The following is a 10595-nucleotide window of genomic DNA, read 5'->3' as shown; positions in this document are numbered from 1 at the left end:
GCGTTGCTGAGATTCATTAGTCCCCTTTCCCCTGTGTGTAAATGGATCTCTCTCAGTTATGCAATGCAAGGGTACACAACCATGAAAAGTGCAGAGGCAGCCAAAAAAAGCATTGTTCTGAACTTGGACGTGTAAAATATTCATATTCAATAATAAAAAAATAAAAAAAAAACCCAGCTCTTAATAAAAAATTCAAGGGGTAAAGTATGCATTGTCGCTCCATCCCCAGGAGCAGCTTCCAGACCAACGTGTTCTGTGGGTTTTCACTGCCTTGTTTTACTCAATTAATTCAAAACCAATTCACTCTCAGGCATCCCAGCATTAGGTGCCTAAATTGACTCTGATTTCTCTGAGGGCTGTGTCTCTATGACTACAGGAGCAGCCGGTAGGAGCTGTGGCTGCTCAGGGCACCCAGCATGCAGCCGCGTGGTGGAGGTCGCTGTGCACCAGCAGACAGTCCCAAATGGTGTTAGAAGCAGAAGGATGGGGCAGGGGAGGCCCTCCGCTGAGCTTCAGATTGGATTGCAGGAGCAATTCCTTCTCAGAAGGATCAGTGATGCTTTGGCACAGCTGCCCATGGGGCGGTGGAGTCCTCCTGGAAGGTGTTCAGGAACAGTGGAGGTGTGGCACTGAGGGATGTGGTCAGCGGGCACGGTGGGGTTGGTTGGGGTTGGACTTGGAGATCTCAGAGGTCTTTTCCCTCCTTAACGGTTCTGGGATCCATGATAAGATGGACAAAAGCATCTGTCACATCTGGTCAGGACTGGGTCTGTTCAAATGCACCTCCAGCCAGGGGAAGCTGCCACTCCATGCTCTGCTTTCTGCATTGTCCCATGTCCTCACTTAGTGGCAAAGTGGAACCAGGGCTGCAGTGGTGCCAGCAGCACGGAAAGCATCACAGTGCTGGAGAAAAGGGAGTGCAGGAACAAGAGGAGAGGCTCTGAACTTAGAATACTGTGTCTGGCGCTGAGATTTTATGAAGATATATGAGAGAAAAGAGAAACTCCAAAACAACCAATGCTTCAGATGTTTCTTTTATCTAAAGTAGAGCGAGCTAAATGCTTTACACAGAACGAGTCCCAAGGAGCATAAATCAGAGGATGTGAGCTATGTTTCATAAAGACCTTAAAACGCAACTTCTTTACCTCCCACGTTCTCAGGCCAAGTATTTTAACTGGAAAAGCATGTGGGACAGTCAGTGTGCGTGTTGCCCGGGTCTGTAATGGTCGTTCCCACCGAGGTGATGGGTTCTGTGTCTGCAGTTTGATGCTCACATAGGACAACGTGGGAGAGCAGTGAGGGCATGCAGCCCCAGGCAGGCAATGCTCTCAGGGTTTGTGGTGCTGCTGTCCACCCCACTCCTGTGTCTGAGAAGGGAGGATCTTCCAAGAGCCTGCACACAGCCGGCCACACGGAACCACATCCTCGCTATCCCAAAGTTCAGAGCATCTGTCTTAATCAGCCTGCTTGCAGCCCGGCAGGATTTACTGCTTGTTTTTGCAGTGAATCTCTCCCCCCAGGGAGCAGGGAGGGGAACTTGGTGGCGTTAACAACCACCGCTCACCATCACGGCTCTCAGGACATCTCGGATCGACGGCCCTGCTGGCGTCACGGCCTCAGCCAAGCCAAGGAGCTGCTGCTGAGCCACTCAGCCCCGTAATGCAGATGAGCTGAGGAGATTTGGAAACGCTCCACTCCTCAGATCCTTCGCTACCCCGACAAATCCGAAGGGAAACACGCGCGCTGCCAAAGTTGTTTCTATGGGTCATTCCCGAATTCCTACACAAAACAGTAATTCTCAGAACAACACAGCAGAACTATTAAAGCGGTGCTGGTGGTCTGATGGCTTTCTCTGAAGTACTGTCTTTCAGCCAAAGTAATATAGGTTTCCTAGAAGCACGTGCCCCCAGAGGGAGGAGTCGGGGGCTCTCAAGGTGCCCCAGACAATAGGCCAGATGCTGATTCCAGCTGTGCTGTTTTAAACCCACTGTATTCCGTAGATTTACGTCAGAGCTGATTTTTCTTACAGCCGTGAGATCATTGTTCCTTTTTGAGGGGAAGGAAGGCTCCCAGCCTGCCACAGGAACCAGCTCAGCTCCAGCTGCCGCACAGAGGCTGTGTTTCGGAGCTGCTCTGTCTTTCCTAGGGCAAATCACCAAGATTCTGGGTTCATCCCATTCAGTAACTTTAAACACAGGTTAAGAAGAGAAACAGTGGGGAGAAAGACTCCACCGGCCCCCGAGCTGCTGGGCTTTTATCACTCTCCACTTATCAAAGAGCACATTTTCTGGCTAGTCGGTCATCTTCCTTGGAATCATAGAATCATTAAGGTTGGAAAAGATCTCCAAGAGCCCCAAGTCCGACCCTGTGCCAACTGCCCAACGTTCCTCAGAGCCACATCTCCACGGCTCTGAAGCACATCCGGGGTGCTCAGCTCTCCAGCTCTGGGCTGAGCTGCTGCTCATTGGTTGTGCCTGCATGGAGCACAGTCAGCACACACGGGGGGGATGTCCTGCAGAGCAGCTGAGGGGTGGTCAGCAGGCCTGTGAGCATCACCTGCCATTCCTTCGTAGGCAAAGGATGGAGGGTCCCTCCCTGAGGCACAGATTTCCCCGAACAGCCTGGAAACAAGCAGCCTGACTCACTGGATAGCAGTCCCATCACTTTGAGTCCCATCCAACCACTGTTGTTTCCAGTTGATGTTTACAGAGAAGCCTTCATGTCTGAGCTACATGTGTGGAGATTTTCTTTCAGAAGCCACGGAAGGGATTAAAAACAACAGTAATCCATGAAATAACTCCAGAATTTTTCTCTCCTCGAGTGTCCCAAGGAATTCCCCAGCTCCCAACCTGTTCCAGCTGGCACCACCGTGCATCCAGCTCTAATATCAGCACAGTCTGTAATGTTTCCAATTCTTCTGCTGAGGGATTACATGAAACCGAAATAATTCTTTCCATGGGGGATTACATAGCTGCTTTGTTTCTAATATTCCAGTCCATGAATGAGGAACGTTTCCTTGGGTACCTGTTTCTTCTTTGGCCATGGGAGCTGGTGTCATTGGGGACATCTAGGCATCAATCCATTTCATTAATTTCATTCCTAATCAATTAATTCCTAAAGGAACCTGATTAAATACTCTCTCTTAAGTCCAGGCTTTACATTTTGGCTGAACGCCCCGGGACAATTAAATTCACATCAATTATTGGATACAGCGTTGCCTATTTTAGTGATCAAAATGCATCCACGTGGTTAATTAGATAAAAACTCACCTTGAGGAGCCATCATCTGCTGATGGAAACGACTCTGATTTTAGGGGAAAATTGCTACTGATTTACAAGACTCTGGATCAAATGTCAGTTCTCAAATGTTTCTTCTTTTTTTCTGTTCAAGTACCAAAGTGTGCTTCGGGGATTTTTTTGGCAGGGGTTTTAGAGCAGGAAAATAGGAAATGAACTGGAAAATTTGAAGACTACAGCAAACAAGAAAATCCTGGAAGGAACACACTCTATAGATCCACCCTAGCCATTAATAATATGGAAAGATTTCATTAGGAAGAGAGAGGGGGAAGAGAGGAAGCAGAGCGCTCTTCCTGGCCCAGCCTGCGGAGCAGCACCAAAGGACCCCATGTTGCTCAGGGGTCCTAAGCCCACAGCATCCACGTGCCATGGGCTGCCAGGAGCTGCCCCACAAGCCATACCCTGGGCGATAGGTGAGCAGCGTGCTGTGCTCAGTGCATCTCAGGCTGCAGAATTGTTTTGTTCTTCCCCACAATGCATTTGAGATGACCGTCTGTTCTGTTGTGTCGCTTCCAGGCAAAGCACGCTGCATTAAAACTCCCACCACAGCAAAATAGAGCAGAGCAATTTAAAATCCCTGCTTTTGCCAAAACTTTTTGCACCGGTGTGTCACATCCCATCCATCAGAGCTTGCTGGGAAAGGCTTGCGTGCGCGTGTTGGTTTTTATCCTTTAGCAACACTCCTGCTCTCTTCTGGAAACAGAAATATCAGCAGGTGAAATGACAGAGCTGCACTTTGTGCATTTGCATGGTGTGCAGGAGGAAGCTGACTCCTTGTGCTTGTGAAACATGCAGTTACTGTAAATAAACGTCAGGAGAAGTGAAAGGAGAGCACTGGGGATGCCCAGCAATCCTCATGGAGGAGATGGGCTCTGCCCCACAGTGGCCACATTCACCAGCACTGCCATAGCGGGCTCTTCTGGGCAGCCCCCAGCACATGCGGGGCCTGAGTGGCACACAGGAGCTCCAGGTGGTGCTGTGAACTATTGACCCCCTACCCACAGCTCATCAGTTGCTGGTTCTGTTCTGCCCAGGCAGCTGAGCTGCTTCAGCACGAGGTGGTGCCTCCATTTGTAATGCAGTAAATCCATTTTCCTTTCTGACATTCAAGAGGAACCCATCCGGTTTATCAGAATGCTTAGAAAACATTTTTATTGCGATGGTTTCACCTCATCCTTCCCAATATGGGTGGATCCATAAGGAAATTCATTGCTGCCCTGGCACCAGGGGAGCAGCCTGACCGCATTGCAGGCACAGGGCTGCCCATGGCCAGCTGCAAGGGGAGCAAGGCCTGATGAGCTGAATGAAGTCCAGCTGGCTCCACTCACCTTAATCAAGGCACCTGTGGCAAACTGACTAATTATATATAAGTGGGGCTGGAGAACTTTCCAGAAGGTTGAGGCTGCTGTGGGAGGAGGAGGTTGCTGCCAGTGTTCAGCCATCAGTGAGGGGACTTGTGCCTGCTCTGAGGTGTGTGTGTTCTTTGCCCCCTTTGAAGTAGGGTCTGAAGGCTTCTTTAGTGTTAAGAATCGAAGCCACACAAACTAAATATGTGCTGTTTTGTGCTTTTGTGTTGTGGCTGCGTTCAATGTTGTGGCTCACTGAAATATGCCTGTAGTTGGTGCATGTCAGCAAGGTGCTGGGCAACCTGTGGCTCTAGCGGGAACCTCTGTGATATTGGGAGCTTTTGTATTGGGAAGAAAAACTGAATCCCAACTGCTTCCCTATGGGCTTCAGGAGTTCCTGACTTGCTGCCTGTAGCTGTTAGGCTATAGTGGGGTTTGGGGGGAAGCTACTGTAAGGAAATAAGTTGTCTCCTTCTGTCTAATGGTGCAGTGTTTCTTACAGGTCTGATTGCTGCTGTTATGGGGACCCAATTTCTGGGCATCAGGAGATGTCTCTTTGCTGCAGTGGGAGAAGAAACCAGCAAATGTAAGTAGGAGAAAAGCTATTTCTTGTCTAAAAATCCTGGTGGTGGGAAGTTCTGAGGCTGGAGGTAAATTAAAGGCGAAGTTGCACTTAATTGTTAAGATATTGTTCTCTAGGAAGCCTGGTTTACTGCAGGGTCACCTGCTCTAATTTGAGTACTGTTGGTTCTGGAGTGGAACGTGGTGTTGTGTGTTTGGTGCTCCTGAGTTAGTGCTTTGCTGAGGAGTTAAAGGTGATGGTATCTATTTGGAACATGAAATGAGTGTAATTAGTGTCTGTTGCTGGGCTAATTAGCAAAAGCTGCTGTTGTGTAGAAGTGTAGCAGGTCTCTGCAGTGCCCCTGAGCTTGCTGTGACTGTGGGATTGCTGCACATGTGTTGCTGGTGGGATACTGGGAGGTGTAAGGAGGAGGGAGAAGTGGGGGATTTGAGCTGAGGCACTGCAGAAGACCCCGAGGTTCCTCTCCAAAGGGGTGAGATTGAACAAGGATGAGATTTGGGCTCTGGTTGTTGTGTGCTGATGCTGGACCTGGCCTGACTGTCCAACAGAGCTGATTCCTCTTCTCTCCTTTCCCCTGCATGGACTGTAAATGATGTGCAGGAGAGAGCTGAGTGATTTGGTGCAGTATGCAATAAAATGTAGAATTTGGTCACTGGAGCTGACCTCGAAGGTCTTTGTGATGCTGGAGTGTGAACTGCACTGAAACCAAGGCCCTGGATGGAGTGTCAGGGGTTGTCCTCTCCTTCCTGAGAACGCAGCCATGTCTGAGCTGCAAATCCATCTGCTTCTATTACAGAAAATGCAGCTGCTTTCTTACTGCGTTTATTGTTTAATTCATTCATGCTGCTTGTTGGAAACACCGTCATTACATTCCTTCTGGGGCATAGTTTGTTTTAAAGAAAACTCTCTATGGAAAAGGCTTTCCTTTAAATTTAGTACAAAAGAAAATCCCAACTAGTTTTATTTATAGATCAGGGCATGAGAGATTTTCAGTTTTCGAGCTAGTTCTGTATCTCTGTTTCTCCCATAAAAAAAGAAGTTTAATGTTCTCATCCTTCCAGAATAAAATTCCTCCATGGTAATTTTTCTGTATATAAAATGCAGCAATCTCGGTGACAAAAGCACAGATTCTTCTCATCGACTGTACTGCTGTGTTTCTATTACTGAGTGATGTGTTCTGGGTTCCTGTTGCTCTGACTGTACTGTGGATTTGGGATGGCCACGTGCCTGCAGCTTTCTCTGTGTGTCCCACGTTTTACAGTGCTGTGTCCTCGTGCTGCCCCAGCAGCTGGCTTTGGTGGCCAGAGTGCCTGGGGATGAGTCCTTCTCTGTCTCAATGCTTTGTTTGGCTGAGCATTATAACAAGACTCAGATTCCCTTGGAAACATCAAGTTGCTTTGTGATCTGTAATTGATTCTCATTCTGAGCTGAGCTAAAAAGCTGCTGGTAATAATTGCATAGAAAACATGTTCCCCCCCGAGCATCCCCCAAAGGCTGGAGCTGGGGCTCCCATTCCCCAGGCTGTACTCACTAAACCCAAGCACTGCTCTTATTTGAGGCGTTTAAATCACTGTACGGGTGATCTCACTCCATTATTTTTAAAGAAACTTCAGTTCACTCTATTTAACTTTATACTTTAGAGAAATGAAACTATTTCCTCATCTCATTTATACCGAAGGAACCGAACTGCAGCTGAGTGGTAGCCCAGCAGCTCGTGACACAGCTGTTTCAGGGCACTGAATAGTCAGCAGAGAAAACCAGAGGCAGGTTTGGGGTGTATGGAGGAAACAGCATTTCTGGTGCTGTTGTGTAGCTGAGAGGTGGAGGATGTGGAAGCTTGTGTCAGTCTGACAGCCACGTGGAGCAGTGCTTCTCTGCAGGGCCTCTGCCTGGGGTGCCATGAGAATGAAATGCTCTGGAAATGCCCACCAAGGTGTTCCTGCTCTGCTGGGTGTGTGCAGACCTGCAGCTCGCTGTGCTGCTTTAGGATCAGAAATGCTTCTTGTGACTCTTCCCTCTCCTGTGGGGACAGCCCTGCTGGGGGGCAGCACATGGGGCAACCAGGAGGGGCTCAGGCAGTGGGCCTTAATGCTGGGCAGAGGAGAATGGCTGGGGTGCTGGGTGCTGTGCTCAGGTCTTTGGCTTTGCAGCTGTTACCTGGGGCATCACAGCCCTGTCAGAACTGGGATTCTGCTCCCTGTGTGGCACAGCAGGTGCCAGGTACAAGTGATGGTGCACATAAGGAGGCATTTCTCTGGTTAACTGCTTGTGAATGTTAACTGCTTGTGCTCTGAGCTGACAGTACTTTGCTTTTTTTTTTTTTTTTTGGTGTTTCAGACTTTATTTTGCTTTTTGTGGTGTACAGAAATGATGAGGGAGGGCTGAAACTTGAGACCAGTGCCTTTGATTTCTTGAGCTGCAACTTCTTAATTGCAATTATTGGTTGGGAAGCTCCTTGTCCATTTTTTCTTTTTCTTCCTTTTGATATCAAGAGGGCAGCTGAATACTGACCTCAGTGTGTGCAGGCGGTACTGGAGATAATTGATTTCTGAAGGTCTTGTCATTTGGATACAGTTTTACCTGCAGGACTGCCACCACGGGTGGTTTGTAGTGCCTGAATGTGCTAAAGCTGAAATCCCCATGTCTGCAAGAGGAGGAGCTGCCGTGGCCCCCCAGTGCTTCTCCATTGGCACAGCTGTGGTGCTGAGATCTACCAGGCAGGGGTTGTGTGCTGCTCTTGAATTGGGAGGGCAGGGAAGGAATGGCCCTGCAGAACCTGGTGGTGTGCACGGCTTTGTGTGCTGCTTGGGACCTTGCACTGCAGTGATGGGTACTTAATTCCTCCTTGAATTCAGGCAGTGCTGCCAGCAAGCAGTGGTAACCTTTCTCAGGGCAGTTTGATTGGAGGGGATTTGTATTGATAGCATGAAAGTGAAGTTACTCCACCATGCCTTAGCTGGGTAATTTATGAGTTTGTTTCTTCTCTGGGTATTCCTCTAGAAAGGCTATTTTTCAGATATCGAGTAAGCTCTGCCATTCAGCAAAGCTTTTACTTGGCCCAGGTATCAAATTAATTTTTATTTTGAATGCTATGCCCATTGTAAAAGGGGATCTCCTGCACAGGAGGTAAAGCAGAGCTCTGTTTTTGACAGGGAATGACAAGCATGTTTTCCTAAATGTGGTGTTTCTGCTCTTTCCTCTGTTTCAACACAAAGTCTTCACAGGAATAAACCCAGTGGAATATGAGTCACTGTAGGAACAAGCACATGGGCAAGGTGGGCCACTGCCTTATAAATGGTACAATTGTAGATACAGAAGTGCAGAGACTGCTCTGGTTGGAAAGCTGGCTGGAAAATAGCAGTCATAAGGTAGAGGGACATTTATATTCACAGAAACCATTAAATATTTTGTATATATTTGCATTTCATTTTCTAACTGCTTTTTGAAATGAAGCTTGCCTCTTCCAGCTATCCATCAATTAGTGTATCACAGAGCTGCTGAGCTCCCTGTGCTGTCATAGTGCTTGTGTGGACAATTTGCAGAGTGAAAACCAAACAGCAAGGCTGAAACTCCCATGGACTTGACTATAGGCTGATAGAAGCATGAATGGATCATGGCATCCACAAACCCAGCTGCGCACAGAGCTTCTGAGGCAAAAACTGACAGTGCTGCAGCATTTGTTGCTCCATTGCTCCCATCGGTGTACCTTGAGATTTCAGCTCGTCCCATTCCCTTGAGATGTGACAGTTCATTCTTCCACCTGTGAAATAAAAAGTGCTGCAGTGAATGTGCCCGTGGGTTGGAGAGGCTTCTCCATTAGTTAAACTGGGTGCAATGGATCACCTCTGTAGTGTCAGAACAGAGCTGGTAAGGGAATGCTTCGGGGGCTTCAAGAATCTCTATCTCTCATGTGGTGATGAGACCAAACCCTTGTAAAGTAGAACAGTAAATATGTGGGTGGGGGAGGAAAAAAAATGTAGCAGAAGGACTAACAGCCTCGAATGGGGCATTGCTGTGCTGTGCACAAGAGGCTCAGTGCTCCCTTCCCTGTGCCTTAACCGCCGGGCTGCTCGGTCCTGTCTGTGCGCCTCTGCTGGGCTGAGCGGTTCCATGTAGCTGAAGCGATACCGGGGCAGAGATGGGTTTGCCAAACCGCTGCTCTCAGGTGCTGAGAAGAGCTGCTCGGTTCCCGAGGCGCTGCCCACCCGGAGCAGCGCTGCAGCGGTCCCAGCCCATGCGTGGAGCAGCCCCGCTCCGTGCGCTCCGCTCGAGGAACCGGGGTGACTCATTCTTCCTGGACACCATCCATCTCGCATGGAAATCGATGAAATTCTTTCTGTTGCGTTTTAACACATGTTCTCAGAGTTACTTTCTGCAGTAAGTCTTCATTAATTTGTTAAATCTAAATGAACTCCTGGTCCTGATGGCTTTCCCTTGGGCTGAGGCGAATGGAGGCAGCGCCGGGAACTCGCCAGGCGCCGTGAAATACTTTCCCGTCCCTGCTTATGATCTACCAACCCGAGGACAGGCGCTCTTTGTGCTCTGCGCATTATTCCACTGGAGCGATCCCCGTGCCTTAAGGCAGAGGGGAAGCTCCGGAGGTGGAAAAACCGGGGGGCTGCGGTGCGCCGTGGGGAGGGGGCGGGGGTTCGGTGGGTCCCCGTGCGTCCCTGTGCCATCCGCTGCTCCCCGGGGGGTCACACCGCACCCTGCTGTTGTCATTCCTCAGCCCCAGTTATGCTCCCAACTGCTTTATTATTATTATTTTTAAGCTGCTTTGTATTAAATTAATAAAAAATGTTCGCGTCCCGTGGGGTCCCTGTTTGCGCCCTTTACGCATCTTTGTAAAAAGGAGCTGCTCGTAAACGAGCTGCCGGCGGCTCTTTGCAGTTCATCGCGTTTGCAAAAGGAGTTCAGCATCCTCGTTTCGCTGGGGTGGCTGCCTTAAGATTGGAGGGTGGGGGGGGGAGCAAAGATCGTGTCGGGTTTTTTTAGGAAGCTTTTGGAAACTCAGCGCTCGCCGAGCTTTGCGGGCTTTGCCGGCCGTCGATTCGTTCCGCTGCCCATGACCGATACCTGCTCGATTTTCAGGTGGATTTGGGGCAGAGAAGCGTTTCCCATGCGCAGAGCTTTGGGAGGGCTTAAAGCAAAAGGAGCGTTTGGAAATGGGGTTGATTTGTGTTGCTGTTTTTTCTTTCTTTCTTTTTTTTTCTGCTTTTCCTGTTTGCTAGCAAAAAAAAAAAAAAAAAAGTGTTCTTAATTATGACTTGGGGGGGATATGCACAAAAAGTCTTCCAGGAAAGTAATTCCAAACAGTGCAAAAAAAAAAAAAAAAAAAAGAAAAAATCTGTATGATGTTCTATTTTAATA

The 10595-nt window shown here is 48.7% G+C and overlaps 1 protein-coding gene across 3 annotated transcripts in view; it reads left to right on the top strand.

Annotated features, from left to right (window-relative positions):
* Nucleotides 1-4696: 4696 nt before the first annotated feature.
* PRDM16 (PR/SET domain 16) overlaps nt 4697-10595 on the top strand; it is a 213088-nt gene continuing 207189 nt past the window's right edge. For all 3 annotated transcript variants that reach the window (XM_052691993.1, XM_052691992.1, XM_052691995.1), the window contains exons 1-2: nt 4697-4766; nt 5145-5228. In XM_052691993.1, coding sequence (XP_052547953.1) covers nt 5162-5228 — 67 coding nt within the window. In that variant the 5' untranslated portion in view covers nt 4697-4766; nt 5145-5161. The remainder of the gene's footprint in view (nt 4767-5144; nt 5229-10595) is intronic.

Source organism: Tympanuchus pallidicinctus, unplaced genomic scaffold (assembly GCF_026119805.1).
Source record: "Tympanuchus pallidicinctus isolate F22 unplaced genomic scaffold, pur_lepc_1.0 scaffold29, whole genome shotgun sequence".
NCBI classification, from domain to species: domain Eukaryota; kingdom Metazoa; phylum Chordata; class Aves; order Galliformes; family Phasianidae; genus Tympanuchus; species Tympanuchus pallidicinctus.
This window is presented reverse-complemented; position numbering and strand designations above follow the sequence as displayed.